This window comes from Astyanax mexicanus, chromosome 3 (genome assembly GCF_023375975.1).
Source record: "Astyanax mexicanus isolate ESR-SI-001 chromosome 3, AstMex3_surface, whole genome shotgun sequence".
Taxonomy (NCBI): Eukaryota; Metazoa; Chordata; class Actinopteri; order Characiformes; family Acestrorhamphidae; genus Astyanax; species Astyanax mexicanus.
Genome location: NC_064410.1, coordinates 4,450,292 through 4,468,034, shown reverse-complemented (window position 1 = coordinate 4,468,034; position 17,743 = coordinate 4,450,292). Strand labels below are relative to the sequence as shown.

The 17,743-nt window shown below is 36.9% G+C and overlaps 1 protein-coding gene across 2 annotated transcripts in view; it reads left to right on the top strand.

The window, feature by feature from the left end:
• The window catches only part of col5a3a (collagen, type V, alpha 3a), a 142,209-nt gene that overhangs the window by 35,480 nt on the left and 88,986 nt on the right, over positions 1 to 17,743 (top strand). Inside the window, exons 5-6 of one of the 2 annotated variants that reach the window (XM_049476059.1) lie at positions 6,954 to 7,076; positions 16,985 to 17,431. In XM_049476059.1, the coding sequence (XP_049332016.1) occupies positions 6,954 to 7,076; positions 16,985 to 17,431 (570 nt within the window). The remainder of the gene's footprint in view (positions 1 to 6,953; positions 7,077 to 16,984; positions 17,432 to 17,743) is intronic. The other variant, XM_049476060.1, reaches the window with a different exon arrangement.

Genomic DNA, 17,743 nt, shown 5'->3' with positions numbered 1-17,743 from the left:
AAAGCGATACAAGTGATCTGTAATACACCACATTAGGCACTAATGGTCAAATTTAAACAGTCATGTAAAAAATAATAGAACAATTAGAGCCTTAACAAACTGAACTCTATCCTACTATAACAGTTAAACATGAAAAATAAGACTTTAAGACTTTTTCGGTCCCTGAGAATGACAAGTTTTTTTTTTTCTTTAACAAAGATATATAATTAACTTTATCTGAGAGAAAGATGCTCCTTAAGGTACCAAAACTATTAACATATTTGAGGCTAGACAAAACAACTGTTATATTTATATTTTCAATTTTCTGACTTAATTTCGATCGATTTCGATAAAATATCGAAATCGTGGTGTATAAGTGTAGAAAAAAAAGTAATTGGTGATGTGCATCAATGGTTTAAAAAGCTCTCAGTATTGAGAGTATATGTTTTTTGTAGTTACAAATAACTGAAAACTGTTTAGTAACATGTTGTGGAATGGGGTCTGAGTGGCACTAGAGACTAAGATGCTAATATTGTAGCCTGAGGATCGAAAGTTCATTTCCTGTGTCATGGGATGTCCATGCTTTCTCTGGGTGGTGTTACGGCACCCTTGGGGATAGGGGCATGGCCACCATGACCAGGTAGTCTGGAAGCACAGGGAGTTTGAATCGCAGTTGTCATACATCTTGGCATGTTCTCCTCCACCAGTCTTACACCTACTTTTGGATAACTTTATGCCTTTACTCCTGGTGCAAAAAAATCCAAGCAGTTCAGCTTGGTTTTTACATGTGAAGTCAGACTTCGCCTCTTTTTGAACTGCTGCTGATGCAGCATTGCAGAGTAGCATCACAGCACTAATGCTCGGAGGAAAGCGCAGCGACTCGGTTCTGATACATCAGCTCACAGACGCAGCCTTGCGCTGATCCACATCACCCTCTCCCAGAGAGAGCAAGACTAATTGTGCTCTCTCAGGGCTCTGGCAGCTGATGGCAAGGTGCATGACCAGGATTCGAACCAGCGATCTCCTGATCATAGTGGCAGCACTCTAGTGGCTGGACAAGCGCTAGATCACTTAGTGCCCTCATTTTTCCTGTTTTAAATGTGTATGCCGCTTTTGGTACAAAACAGCTCAGACATTTTACTCCCAGCCAGCAGGCTACAGGCCGATATTACTCACCTCTAAACGGCAAAAAAAGCTAGCACTTTGGTTAGCGGCTAATGCTAATGCTACTCGAGTCTCTGTGCTGGAGAACTAAATTGAACCTCCTGTATAATGCTGTACTTCAGCATCAGAGTGGCTTTACTGCTCCTTACAACCTGACTGGTAAAATCCAAAAAGGAGCACCAGATTATAAGACACACTGTCGATTTTTAGGAAAACTAATTTTATGTAAAGGTAAATTCAATCGCTTCCACTTCCAGGAAGCAAATCACCGGAATATTGATTTCACCTGTGACCATCAGTATATATACACCTATATATATACCTTTAATAAAATTGTATGTGCGCCTTATAGTGCAAAAATACGATATGATTAGCTTGGTTGTGTTGGACTGGTCAAGTGAGGACTGTCATCTCAGATAAGAGTGGGATATTACTCTGTGCTGCTGAAAAGTGTGATTATAGCTGGGTATAAAGGGGATAAAGGACATTTCCTTTTCTTCCAGGCTGTAATGTGGAGTATGTGTTTGTGGGTTTTGGTGCAGTGTGACCTCTCAGGCTGAGCTGGTGCCAGGCTAATGTGATGACTCACAGATGCTACACTTGTTGTCTGATGAAAGAGCTCTTCAGTGGGAAAGCTGAGGAATGTCCTCTTGCTAAACAAGATTTGCTCTGGAACAGAAGCTGCCCAGCTGGATGTGGCTCAGAGAATGTGGCTGTTTGCCAACAGGGGGCAATGTCTACCATTCCTTTGTGTTTTTCCAGCTCTGAGGACCTCGCTGTCTTACTGTCTTACTGTTCCATGTTAAACAGAGCAGCTGTTTGATTGATAATTTGTCATATTAGACAAAAAAAGAAGTTTATTATTGGTCATAAATTAAGTCATAAATATTTTTTACAGAGGTACAGGTTATGTAATTACACATGTGTATTAAGGTTAATTTTGACTTGTGTAAGTACACATGTGTACCAGGGTGAGTGTACTTACACATGGAATAGAGCAAAGTGTACTTACACATGTGTAACAACGTGTGTGTACTCAATCAGCCCTAATTACATACTAGACAATAGCTGTTGGATAAGTTTATTCTCAACTTATCACACACACTATTACACATGTGTAAGTACACACACATTGTTACACATGTGTAAGTACACTTACGCTATCACTCATGTAAGTACACTCACCCTGGTACACAAATTTACCTTAATACACATGTGTAATTCATAACCTGTATCTCTGTAGTTAATCTGTAACAGTGTGTACTTCATCAGTAGTTACACTGTAGTTACTTGAATTGTTACCGTGTAACTACATAGTACTTAGGGACACTTATTATAAAGTGGGACCTAATAGCTTTACCAGCCTTTAGCTATTATTATACCATTTGCACTACTGTTTTATACGGGTTCTGTTTATACTTGTACTGTCATCCCACCTTAATCACCCCCATCACTATTGCACTATTGTCTTCTGTCTTACGTATGTCTATTTGTGTATTGTACATATAGCGTCTCCCATTCTTTTATATTATATATCTATTTTCACCCCCCATCATTATTGCACTATTGTCTTCTGTCTCACGTATGTCCGCTGTGTCCTTGTTGTATTGTACGTATAGTGTCTCCCATTCTTTTAGATTATATATCTATTATCTGTACTTGCTGTAATTTTTTAGAAAGAGAGTAACATAATTTCAATTCTCTGTATGTCCTGTACATATGCAGTATTGACAATAAAACTACTTGACTTGACTAATAAGCACTTAATAAACACACAAATAGAAAGAAAAACAGTAAAAATAACTTTTTAACATATCCAATAAAATATGAAATATAGTATGTCAGTTTTCTCATTTAATATGTTATTCAGTTTAAAAGTTAAATGAATAAAGTTATTTGCCCTTTCTATTCATAGAAATGTGTTGTAACTGCTTATTCATGAGTTATAACCTAATTATTAACTATTAATAAGCTCCTTTAGAAACTATTTGTTTTTAAACTATTTATATTTTAAATTGGTACCAAAAAATCAGTGGTTCCTTATATATATAAAAAAAAAAAAATGCTTCTTTGACTGGCTAACATTACGTTTAGAAATGTAATGTACCGACCAGGCTCCAGCTCCATAATTCACATCGTCATGCATAAGATAGCACCTCATAACTTAACATAAGTGCGGATGATCTCAAGCCATCGGCTGTGTTAACTCATGACTTTTGGCATGTTGCCAGTTTATGAATTTATATGAGGACAGGTCAGAACACACTTTTTCATTTAAAGGTTTTTATTATCTCTTTAATTTCATTTATTTTCTACTTTTTAGAGTAAAAATCTCATTCCATCGTTTTTAAATTCATTTTAAACAGTCTAGTTGTGGTCTCTAGTATGAATTAATCCCATGTGGATTATTTTTTGTGAATAAAAAGTGCTCCGGTGTTTATGTTTAGCTGTGCTTTAGATCACTGGATTAGCGGTCTCTGAAGAAAGACAAGATTTCGGCTCTTGCACATGAATATTTAAACATGCAAATATATCGCCTCTGATTGGCTAACAGCACTGCCGCAGAGAATGCCTACCTGTCTTCGCACACCAGTAAATTTTACAGCTTTAAGACTCAATGCAAACAAGACCAGTCTTACTACACAGGTTCACCAGTATGATAACCAGCTTAATGACCAGCATATTTAAATTGATCATACTGATAGAACAAATAACATATACAATATACAAATATATACAATCATTCTGGTCAAGAACTGAGCTTAACCAGTTGGCTTTCTTCTGCATCCCAGCTTTTTTGACCTCTACCAACATTAAATATGAAACCAGACCTTCTGAAACCAGTTACCAACAAAACCTGGGCTTCCATTTAAGCCTCATTAAGAGTAAATGTTTGTGAGGTACAGTGAGTCTACATACAGATTAAATTAAATGACCCGTATCCGTCTGTTTCTATTATTCCTGACCTTCTCGAGGTTTGCTATTAAACAGTTTGTGGGGTTGTGCACCATAAAAAAGTAAGAATCCACAATTCAAGAATTTTACATAACATTTCCTCAACCTTTCTTAACTGTTTTGAACTGAACAGGCTGTTCTTGTCATTGTTTCTGTATGACTGGTATATTTAAATGACCTCTTACCTAGTTGGCAAGCCACTGTTCACTGTGCCTCATTCAACAAGCAGTCAAAGTTAACAGAGACTTTAGAGCTTAAAAGTGTGTAAACACAGCTAACCTGTAGGCTGAATAGACAGAAACAGTACAGCCAGCATTATGCAATGAACCATCACTGATTGGAGGAAACTTCACACTAGACCTCGAGCAGTTTGGACTGTGTGTCTCTCCACTCTTCCTCCAGACTCTGCTCCCTTGATTTACAAATGAAATAAAGTAAAATTTACTGATGATCAGTGATGGTTTGGAGAGACATGTCTGTCATCTGCTGGTGTTGATCCACTGTGTTTTATTATCAAGTCTAAAGTCAGTGCAGTTTTGTTTTCCCACAAAATCTTACAGCACTTCATGCTTCCCTCTGCTACTGACAACTTTTATGGAGATGTGGATTTCATTTTCCAGCAGGACTTGGCACACTGCCCACACTGCCAAAAATACCAGTTGGTTTTATATACTATTTTAATTTTCTGAAACACTGATTTTTGGGTTTTCATTGGCTGTAAGCCATAATCATACATAATAACAATAAAAGAAATAAACACTTAAAATAGATCACTCTGTGTGTAATATATCTATATAATATATGGGTTTCACATTTTGAAATGAATTACTGAAATAAAATAACTTTTTAATAATATAATAATTCTTTGAGAATTTGAGAATGCACCTGCATTTTGTCTTGAGAGAAAATACAGTTCTGGACAAAAAAAATAAGAGACCACTTACAAATTATATAAGTATAATTTCTTTGATTTCACCAAATTGAAAACCTCTGGAATATAATCAAGAGGGAGATGGATGATCACAAGCCATCAAACCACCAAACTGAACTGCTTGAATTTTTGCACAAGTGTAAAGCATAAAGTTATCCAAAAGCAGTGTGTAGGACTGGTGGAGGAGAGCATGATGCCAAGATGCTTTTAATCAAAACTGTGATTAAAAACCAGGGTTATTTCACCAAATATTGATTTCTCTTAAACTCTTAAAACTTGAGTGATGAATATGAAATTGTTTTATTTGCATTATTGGAAATCTGAAAGCTCTCCATGCTCTTAATGACAATGTTTATATTCTTTTTGTTCATTTTACTCAAACATAAACCTATAAATAACAAAATCAGAGAAATTGATTCAGAAGCTGAAGTGCTCTCTTAATTTTGTCCAGAGCTGTATGTCTTGACTTTCATAATTAAAGTAATTATTTCCTTTTTTTTTGGTTTATTCATAAATGTATTGAATCCAGCTACCACATCCACAGAATGAACACAGTTCTGGATTTGGTGAATTGTTACGCCCCCTTACTTCTTTTTTTCTCTTTCTTTTTAGCCTTTCTTTTCTCTTCTTAAACACAGTCTAGGTCCATTTTTACTTCAGGTTTCATCAGAATTGCACTGAGTGACTAAGACATCAGTGAGGCTTCTTCACTGAGAGTTTTCCGAGCGGGTGTCAGACTGTGGTGGCTCCCAAGATATAGCACTGGAGCTGTGCGCTAAGTGCTGAGAGACTTAAAGCACACACACACAAACACACACTCACACACACACACACACACACACACACACACACACACACACACACACACACATGTACAAACACCACAAATGTACATTGTACCACAGGGAAAGGGCTGGGGAAGTGTGTAGGAAGCAGAGAGGCAGCTTTTGAGTGTTTTTGGATTGTGTATACACGGCTAACCAAGCTCTAAAGGAACCCTGGGAAAAAGTTAGATACAGATGTGTGTGTGTGTGTGTGTGTGTGTGTGTGAGTGTGTGTGTGTTACACCAAGCAATTAATTCATCATGCTTGAGTTTTTTTTTCCTGTTGCAACCTGCATCTATTTTCATATTGTCATCCTGTGAATCTCTATAAGCTCTTTAAAGTGCATTATGTATTTTTTCTGCATTACCTGCTAATTACAGTATTCTACAAACTACAGAGGGGTTTGGACAATGAAACTGAAACACCTGTCGCCATTTTAGTGTGGGATTTTAGGTTTCATGGCTAAATTGGAGCAGCCTGGTGTCCAATCTTCATTAATTGCACATTATTGCACCAATAAGAGCAGTAAGAGTGTGAAGGTTCAGTTAGCAGGGTAAGAGCACAGTTCTGCTCTAAATATTGCAATGCACACTATAGCATTATGGGTGACATACCAGAGTTCAAAAGAGGACAAATTGTTGGTGCACGTCTTGCTGGAGCATCTGTGACCAAGACAGCAAGTCTTTGTGATGCATCAAAAACCACGGTATCCAGGGTAATGTCAGCATACCACCAAGAAGGACAAACCACATCCAACAGGATTAACTGTGGACGCTGTAACTGTGGAAGCTGTCTGAAAGGGATGTTCGGGTGCTAACCCGGATTGTATCCAATAAAAAACATAAAACCACGGCTGATCAAATCACGCAGAATTCAATGTGCACCTCAACTCTCCTGTTTCCACCAGAACTGTCCGTCACCACAATAAATTATTGTGGTCTAAAACCAGGTTTTAGTTTCATTGTCCAACCGCTGTATAGCTACACATGTCTGTTGTTCTTTTTGTGAGTTAAAATTGTGTGGTTTCAGGCTTTTCTCGTAAAATATATGAATAATCTGACTGGTATCTTTGTGTGTGTGTGTGATTGTTTAATGACAGGGGGAGATCCAGCAGCTGCTGATTGTGGAGGACCCCCAGGCTGCTGCTGATTATTGTCTGAATTACATCCCAGACTGTGATTCTGCTCTTCCGTACAGCACCCAGAGCTTTGACCCCGAGGAGGTGAGAACATCTGCACACACGTAAAACAGGTTGGGGTTGGGCTGTGATGGGAATTTATTTTGTGAGTCATTCTTAGATGGATGGGTGCATGGATGGATGGATGGATGGATGGATGGATAGATACTTTATCGATCCCGAAGGAAATTTAGCATTTCTTTGCACACTCTTGGAGTTCTCTTATGTTCTATTGCTTAGATGGATTATGGATAGATAGATAGATAGATGGATGGATGGATGGATGGATGGATAGATAGATACTTTATCGATCCCAATGGAAATGTAGCATTTCTGTACACAATCTTGGCGTTCTCTCATGATCTATGGCTAAGATGGATTAAGGATAGATAGACAGACAGATAGATAGATAGATAGATAGATAGATAGATAGATAGATAGATAGATAGATAGATAGATAGATAGATACTTTATTGATCCCGAAGGAAATTTAGCATTTCTTTACACACTCTTGGCATTCTCTCATGATCTATGGCTTAGATGGATGGATAGATGGATGGATGGATGGATGGATGGATGGATGGATAGATCGATAGATAGATAGATAGATAGATAGATAGATAGATAGATAGATAGATAGATAGATAGATAGATAGATAGATAGTAGGGCTGGCCCGAATAGCGTTTTTTGAGCTCCGGATATTCGGCACTGATTCGAAGCGAATATTCGAATATTCGTTTTTAAAAAAAGAGGTAAAAAAAAAAATAAAAAAAAAGCAAATCACGGCCCCTTTAATCCACTGAAAAATGTTCAATTTGCTCTGACCGACGAGACATATTCACCCCGGATTTTTGGTGTTTTTATCCCCCATATTTTTTCTGTGTTTTTAGCTCAGATTTCTTTGTGTTTTCATCCCGGAATTTCTGCTGCCCCACACGCGGCTTATCCGCTGCGTAAGCAGGCTAGGAGGCTGCTGCACGGTTTCTCCGCTGCGCAAGCCAGCCCAGTAAATTGCTGTTTGTGTTTTCACACTTAGGCTATTTGCTTAAAAAAACAAACAAAAAAAAACGTTTGTTCAGGAAGTATTTTATATTCTTAAACATTGGTAATTATATTAGAGGACAGTCATTGTAAACTGTACTTGGTCTATTTCGGTTAAAGGATTGTGCAGGGCATATTACTGATTTTGTATTTTTGCACTTGGGCTATAAGCTCAATATTAAATATTTCGTTTGTTTAGAAATTATTTTATATTTTAAACCATGTTAAATTATATTAGAGTAGAGGAAAGTCATTGTTAATGACGTTATTGTACTTGGTCTATTTCGGTTTAAGCATTGTGCAGGGCATAGCCGTATTACTGATTTTGTATTTTTGCACTTGGGCTATAAGCTCAATATTAAATATTTCTTTTGTTTAGAAATTATTTTATATTTATATTATTTATATTATATTTTTTTTATCATGTATAATAGAGGTCTGCGCGAGACTGATTTTTAAACCCACTCTTCCACGCTCCCGCGTTTCTGTCTCGTTACCGCTCCGCAAAAAAATTGCTTCTTTTAATCCCGCGCCCGCCCGCCACATAGTGCGGTCCCGTTCCTTACCCCAGTCCAAACACCATCGGTGTGTGCGTGTGTGTCGGTCCATCCTGCGCGTTGAGAGTTTTCTTTAGGTTTTTTTTTTTTTTACAATTATTACAGTTTTCTTAACTATTTATTAATTTGCTCCCGCATCGTCTGGATTAAACTCCCGCTCCAGCCAATAACAGTTCAGTTCTGTCCCGCGCGCAAGATATTCTGACGGGACCCGCGAGAACAGAAGTGGTTAGAGTGAGGTGGAACTCTGGAAAGGAGAAAAAAAAACGAATATCCGAATACCAAAATTAAAAACCGAATACCTACTCAACGAACGAATATCCGAATACCCGAATATTCGGGTCCAGCCCTAATAGATAGATAGATAGATAGATAGATAGATAGATAGATAGATAGATAGATAGATAGATAGATAGATAGATAGGTAGATAGATAGATAGATAGATAGATAGATAGATAGATAGATAGATAGATAGATAGATAGATACTTTATTGATCCCGAAGGAAATTTAGCATTTCTGTACACACTCTTGGCATTCTCTCATGATCTATGGCTTAGATGGATTATGGATGGATTGGATGGATGAATGGATGGATGGATGGATGGATGGATGGATGGATGGATGGATGGATAGATAGATAGATAGATAGATAGATAGATAGATAGATAGATAGATAGATAGATAGATAGATAGATACTTTATTGATCCGATGGAAATTTAGCAATTTACAATATAAATAGTCACTTTGGTTTAGGTTTAGTGGCTCTTTAAAACGCTTATAAGGCTTATAGTACATCGCAATATATGTCAAGGCAGCTAGCTACCTACAGTACAGTTTCAGACACCAGCACAGTGAGAATAAAGCAGGGATATTATTTAAATCCCATCGGGCCCATTCATTCTGAATAAGCTGGAGAAACACCTGCTTCCCCAGTTTCACCAGTGGATCTCAGTCCTCCACAATGGATCATGTGCGCTCCTGATTTGTCAGAATGGAAACCTTTGCTCTGCTCTGACAGAGACAGGGACTATACGCTATTCTAAATGTTTATTTCAAGCCCACGTTTCTCTCTCTCTCTATCTCTCTCTCTTTCTCTCAGCACATCTCCACCCCTTCTGACTCTCAGATATCTCTCTAACGTGGCCCAGTTTCCTCCTGTTCTTTCACGCTGCCATTTCCAGCTCCATTGTCGAGTTTAATAACTGTATTTTTCAGTTTTGACCTATGTGTCTAAAGGTCTGTAGACATCTGCAAATACAGCGTTTCCTCTGAAGTTCTGAAGTTTATTTTCTTAAATAACAGCTTTAAACTCATTATTTAAGCTTTGCTGTGAAGGTTTGATTGAATTAAAGGAGAAGTCTGGTGTGAAATGGACTTGTGTTGTAGTGACACATGATGAGGAGAACAAACGTTTGGATCAAATAGTCCAAATCCATTTCCACCAAGCATTCTGAAATACAGCAACTTTAGCCGATGCTCCCAACAGGCTTGTAATGGTAGTGATAGGGGCATAGAGTTACCCATGCAAAGAAATCGCTATTTTTACACCTTTAACTCAAAGCTCAAATTAGCCAGTATCTTCATTAGTAGAATTCTGGGGCCCCTGGCATTTAAAAAGAGACATAGGTAAAAAAAAAAAAATACAGCAAGTCTATTGACTTAAACAATGTAAGATTTATTTAAGAAAAAAACTAAATAATACAAAATAAAAGGATGTGCAAACAGGCTAAAATGTAGAGCACAAAAACAAAGAATAATAAAATACAAACACAGGTAAAGCTCACCTTCCGCGAAAATCCGATTTTTCTTGTTTTTTGTGGAATACAGTAGGTCTCTCCGAGTTGAATGTGTACACCTGCACATTAAACTGTTTTGCAGCCCCCATTGTCTGCAGGAGCTAAGCAAAGAAATCCCCCCTCCCCCCCTCCGAAAAACGGGTGAATTTTGAATTATCTTTCTGCCTATGTAGGCAGAAACTCACAGACCAGCCCACCTCGGCTCGAGAAACTCCCAGAGGCGGAGCTGAAGCGACGCAACATCACCGCTCATCAGTTAGGAGGTGGGAGGCAGTGAGCGGCAGAGCGGTGGAGGGGCGTCGCAGTGCTCCTAGCCAATCAGAGGAGAGATATTTGCATGCTGTTTGCATGTATGAATATTCATGAGCAAAGCTGGAATCCGGTCATTTTGGACACACCCCTAAAACAGTCCATTAAAAAAGAGCTATACAGAGACACCTGAGCACTTTTTTTTTACAAAAACGGCTCACATGTCATTCATTCATACTAGAGACCACAACTAGACATTTTAAAATGAAAGAAAAAACGACGGAAGGTGAGCTTTAAAGAAATAAAGGACTAGAATAACCACAGATATAAAAAAGTAAATAATGGAAATAAAATAGATAATAATAATACTAATAATACTAATACTAATAATACTAATAATACTACTACTACTACTACTACTACTACTAATAATAATAATAATAAAAAGTAATATATATATATATATATATATATATATAAAAAGACAAAATAATCAAAATAAATAACAAAGTAAAAGTAAAACTAAAACAGTGGTTAGATATTAAAAAAATATCACTATTTAGTGTAATGGTGTTCCTTACCTCTAACAGGTAGTGGTTTAATTAGAATAATTCACTCGTTTTGATATATATATATATATATATATATATATATATATATATATGTGTTCAAACTTTTTTTAATGATTTACTACTTTATTACTTTTGAAAGATATAAAACAATAGTTTGACATAATATTGAAACATAACATTGCAATTTTAGTTTTGGTTTTAGTTTTTGCAGGGGGTGGTTGTAAATATGCAAATACGTGAGATTAACCATTTTCATATTATATGTTACTTACTCAAATTAAGGCAAGCAGAAGAAGTTTTATACTGAAAAAATACTTTTAAATAATTTTACTAGATTTTTGAACTATAAAATGGGTCAATTTTACCCAGAACATAACAGAAGGGGTTAATGGAACACTAACATGGCTAAAAAGGATAGACTGTGCTGCTTGCAGTTCATGCTATAGGTGCTCATCTTTAAGCTTTTTTAAATTTTATTCGCTATTAACATCGTTTTATAAGCTCTAAGTGAAATATCCTTTAAGGGCTTTTGGCTCAGGAGACACTGCAGTAATAAATAAAGTGATGGAGAGATAGATGGTCTCTCTGACAGGACGGCGCTCTGGGACGGTGGCCCAGAAAACCTGCAGCAAATGTAAATGTGCCTCTTAAAATCCCCAGCGATCCTGAGCGAAACGAGGCCTGAGAGAGAACTGAGAGACTTGTACAGATGAACTCGTGTCTCGACAAAGTCTTATTAGCAAATATACAGCTCTGGAAAACTGGAAAAAAATTAAGAATGCACTTAAAAATGAGTTTCTTTGATTTTACTAAATTGAAAACCTCTGGAATATAATCAAGAGGAAGATGGATGATCACAAACCATCAAACCACCAAACTGAACTGCTTTTTGAATGTTTGCACCAGGATTAAAGCAGCATAAAGTTATCCAAAAGCAGTGCGTAAGACTGGTGGAGGAGAACATGATGCCAAGATGCATGAAAACTGTGATTAAAAAACAGGGTGATTTCTGAACTCTATGATTATTAAATTCATTTTTTTTGTATTATTTGAGGTCTGAAATCTCAGCAACGTTTTTGTTATCATTATTTCAGCCATTTCTCATTTTCATTTCATCCTCATTTATTTGGAATTTGGGAGAAATGTAGTCTGTAGTTTATAGAATAAAACAACAATGTTCATTTTACTCAAACATAAACCTATAAATAGCAAAATCAGAGAAACTGATTCAGAAACTGAAGTGATCTTCTCTTGATTTTGTAATTTTTTTTTTCCAGAGCTGTATGTGTTTATGTTAAATTACATCAATTACATTTTTAAATCACAGCAATGTTAATTACTGTTAATTACTGTTAATAGGAAACCTTTGGACATATAGAATAGTGTTTGAATTACATTATATTATTATATCTTTAGAATCAGGATCGGATGGGTGTGTGTGTGTGTGTGTGTGTGTGTGTGTGTATGTGAGAGAGAGAGAGAGAGAGAGAGAGAGAGAGAGAGAGAGAGAAAGAGAGAGAGAGAGAAAGAGAGGATTTGGAAGAGCATTGTGGGAAGACGTTGTATGTTTGTATGTGTTTGTGTGTGTGTGTGTGATGATTTGTGCTTTGTGTGTTAGTGTGTTTGGCTGAAATTGTGCATAGTTGTTAAGCATGCACGTGAAAGAGGGTGTGTGTGTGTGTGTGTGTGTGTGTGTGTGTGTGTCTGCACGTGTGTGTGTGAGTCACAGTGATGACTAAGTGTGTCAGTGGGTTGTGTTTTGGGCAGAACCCTCTGGGAGGAACTCTTAAGGTCATGTGGAACATTTAGTCGTGCACAGAGCTTCCCACGCCCAGTGTATGAGTGTGTGCATGTGTGTGTGTATCAGTGTGTGTGTGTGTATTATTGTGTGTGTGTGTGTGTGTGTGTGTAATTTTCTGTCAGCAGTTATGGAGAGCTGTTTGGCGCTGGGCTCTGCACTGGGCCACAGCTGAGAGAACAGGCTGTAAAATCGGGTCTCATCAACATCGTTCGCATTACTGACCCAGTTCTGCTGTTACACACTGATCCCATTCACACACACACACACACACTCTGCTTTGTTTTTATACACTGAAGAAAGTGATGCAGTGTTTTAAAATGTTTACATATATGTTGCTATATAATAAATTACATCAATAATAATAATAATAATAATAATAGTCAAATACTCACATAGTAAAATAACAGACTGCTGATGTAATGTGCATACACATTATCCATAATACATACTTTTTTTTACTAGTAAAACTAGTTCATTCTACATATCTACACTGCAATTTTTACTATTGGAAAGTCTATGCTTATTAAATTGCAAAGTAAATGCGGTAACACTTTCTTTAAATGTCATCTCTATAAGACTCTATAAACATACTCATAACACATTATAATGCATTCATAAGGCATTATAAACATGGCTATACATATTTATAAAATGTATAATTCATTATAGCAATGTTTATTATGCATCATGAACTGTGATTATAATGCATTAATAGCTGCATTTATAACATGTTATACATCAATCCCAAGAAACTCAGTCCCTGCTTGCAGATTTTATCATGACTAATATATATATATATATATATATATATATATATATATTAACCACTAATGAATTATTCTTGCCTTGAATATAATATTAATTATAGTCAATTATAATGTATTATAACAGGTCTTTGTGCGCTCTAAGTAAAGTGCCAGACTTTCATTGTAGGACTGGATTATTAATGATAGAGATATACGATTTTAACACATATATTATAAGCAAAGCTTTGATTTAATAATGTATTATGATCACAGGTCATAATGCTTAACAAACATGGCTATAATGGGTTATGCATTTTTATAAACATTTATAGCCATGTTTATAATGCCTTATGAATGCATTAATCTAATAAGGATGACATTCATAGAAAGTGTTACCGTAAATGCTAATTTAAGATATCTTTAATTTAATTTTGGATAGTAATTATTTAATTATGCTTAAGAGAATCAGTAGTAACATAATGTCTTCACAGATCTGTAGGTCTGATATTATTACTATAGTCAATATTACACAGAGTTTATTAATAGAGGTTTTAATGCAGTAAACAAGCAGACTACAGTCCGACCTCTGAATGACAAAAGAGCTAGCACTGCGGCTAGCGGCTAATGCTAATGCTGCTGCACCAAGCCTTAGTGCTGGAGAAACTTCACTGAAAACTCGCCCCATATAACTCTGTACTTCAGTGGAGTGGCTTTACTGCTCCTTAATACCTGACTGGTAGATTTTTTTTTACATAAGGCACATCGGATTATAAGGCTCACTGATGATTTTTGGGAAAATTAAAAGAGCCTTATAGTGCGAAAAAAAAAAAAAAAACAGTACAAATTAATAAATTGATTGGGACTACTCATTTTAGCAGGATGGCATATTCTTAATGTCATTTTGACTATTCATGTGTTGCCATTTATAAGTTGAATTTCACTCACTCTTATCCATAATTTATATTTTTTTACTTATAAAACGTGTCATTCTACATATCTACATATGCATGTTTTTTTTCTACTCCACTTAATAATTTGAAAATAGACGTAAAAACTAGACAAACAGAACGAAACTAAAGGTTTGAAGGACAAGAACCGTTTGATTTATATTCAGGATTTTCATTGTTTGATTGAGACAATTTCATGATTTTATTCATTATATTTTGACATTAGCAGATTTCCTTGACTATTTTTTATACTTTTTATTACAATTACAGTTATGATTTTCAGTGAAGTTCCTTATCAAACGTGAAAGCTTTTTATGTAATGCTTAAATATAAATCCTGAGGATTTAGGGGTGTAATATCATTCAGAAAAATTCTGAACTCACAAATGTGTTCAGAAATGAAGTTAAAGCTGAGCTGGGCTTAGATTACTGTATAACTAAATTACATGAGTGACTCATGCTGTGTAATATATATATATATATATATATATATATATATATATATATATATATATTTTTATCATTGTCTGTCCTCATCTGTAATAACCTCAAAGAGATTTTGCTATGATATAAAATGGTCATGCTTTATTACAGTGCTTATCAACTGCAGTGGTGAGAACAAGCCCTGACAGTTCCATTCTTTTCCTGCTCTCACATCTGATTCAGCTCAGGAACAGTACAATCAGAGGATTGTAATCTGAGGAGTTCCATGGAGTGTGTTGGAGCAGTGGGTTTCCTGGAATGGGGTTGAGAAAGGCTTTGTTTTGAAGGTTTTTAAAGGAATATTCCAGTGTTTTTCTTGTGTTCCAGGGTTGTATGATCAGTAACCATGGATAGAGATTCTCATGCATTTCTCAATACTTCAAAAGTACCAGAAAAAAATCACTTTAAATAGAAGCTATTGGACAATTCTGTGAATCTATGTATGGGATATATGTCAATTTAAGGCTTATCTGAGGGATACCGTATTTTTTGCACTATAAGGCGGCCTTAAAATTATTTAATTTTACCAAAAATCGACACTTTTAAATCTCCAGCACCGAAGCACAAGCAGTATTAGCATTAGCCGCTAACCACGCTAAGTGCTAGCTCTTTCACTCAGCATTCAGAGGTGAGTATCATTGGCCTGTAGCCTGCTGCTAATCTCAGCTAGCACTGCTGGAGCAGCATTAGCTAATATCGCTCTGGCTTACTGAAACACTCAGGGTTCCTCAGTGTAGAACTGAATTTACTAGCGCTAGCAGTTAGCTGATAATGCTAAAGCAGCTAAATCTGGAATTCGAAGCTTACTGTAAATAAACAGTTTTCAGGAGAAAAATCTGTGTAGATTAATGTCAAGAGCTTGTTTGACTTTAACAGAAAAAATATATATATATTTTTAAATAACAGTTTTTGTTTTCTTAACTTAGTGCCACTCAGTGCCACTCAATGGATGTATTTCGTATATGTGTCAACTCAATGCTAGTCTATGGGATACCGTATTTTTGGCACTATAAGGTGCCCTTTAACTTTTATTTAATTTTACCAAAATTCGACACTTTTAATTCTCCAGCACCGAAGCTCAAGCAGTATTAGCATTAGCCGCTAACTGCACTAAGCACTAGCTCTTTCACTCAGCGTTCAGAGGTGAGTATCATTGGCCTGCAGCCTGCTGCTAACCTTGGCTAGCACTGCTGGAGCAACTAGCTTATATCGCCCTGGCTTACCGAAACACTCAGGGTTCCTCAATGTAGCGCTGTTAGGTGGAATTTACTAGCACTAGCAGTTAGCCGCTAATGCTAAATCTGCTGCTCTCAGCCTTAGTGGAAATCTGGAAATCTAAGATTACTGTAAATAAACAGGAGAGAAATCTGTGTAGATTAACATCAAGCGCTCGTTTGGCTTTAAAAGAAAATATATATTTGAAATATATATTTCTAAAACAGCAGCGACACACCTGTTCCTTACTAGTGTTGCATAATGCGCTTTATAATCATTTTATAGTGCAATAAAAATACAGTACTTGTTACTTGTCAATATAGACTACAAATGAGGCTGATTGAAAATCGGGTTAAATATAAATATAGATATATATTTTTTATGGAAATATGTACAGAAAGTTTGACATGATGTGATGCATTGTTCTGGTAAGTACTGTACTCTTCTCCTTCAACTTTTAAATCTGTTTTCTCACTCCTTCGTGTCATTCTTTTCCATTCATGCCCCACCCTAAACTGTAACCCCGCCCTGGTCTCACAAAAGGCCACACCCCCTAAGCATGATGACACCATGCAAGGCGATGAACCGGAGGAGCCGAAGAAGCGCTCCAAAAAAGACAGGAACGGCAAAAAGAACAAAAAGAAGAAGGACAGAGGTAAGAAGGGGGACAAGAAGGGGGACAAGAAGGAGTCCCGGAAGAAGAGAAAAGAAATGGAACCACTTGAGGAGGGCTTTCTGGAGGTGTCCACCAACATGCCTGAATATCTGACACTATACCATAACAACCGTGGGGCTCAGTCAACTATACAGCCAACAGAACAGCCAACAACCCCTGCAGGATCAACAGCTATCACCATCGAGCAGATGGACCTAATCCCAGAGATGCCCACTCACGAGCCCGACTCAAATAACGAGGACCCCTCCATGCTGCCAGAGGAAGCCACTGTAGCATTCACTTCATTACCCCAGTCTACACAGACTGAGGTGGAGGTAGATTGCAAAGCTAGCTGCCCCTTGCCCTTCTTACCTCATCCTCATCATCCTCTCCATCTGCTGACCTTCCTAACGCCTCCTAACCTCAGACACCATCCCTCACACCCAACCCAAACCCACCCTTACCCGCCGGCTACACCACTAACCATCTACCGCTGCGTCCACTGCACCATCTGCCCACTGTGGACTGCTAGCTCTCTACTGTAGCCCTGTAGATCTTTAGAATTAAGCACTCAATAATACACTCAAGCCTACGACCGCAGCACAGCAGTGCCAATATTACAGGTTATAGCACAAACCTCAGCGATT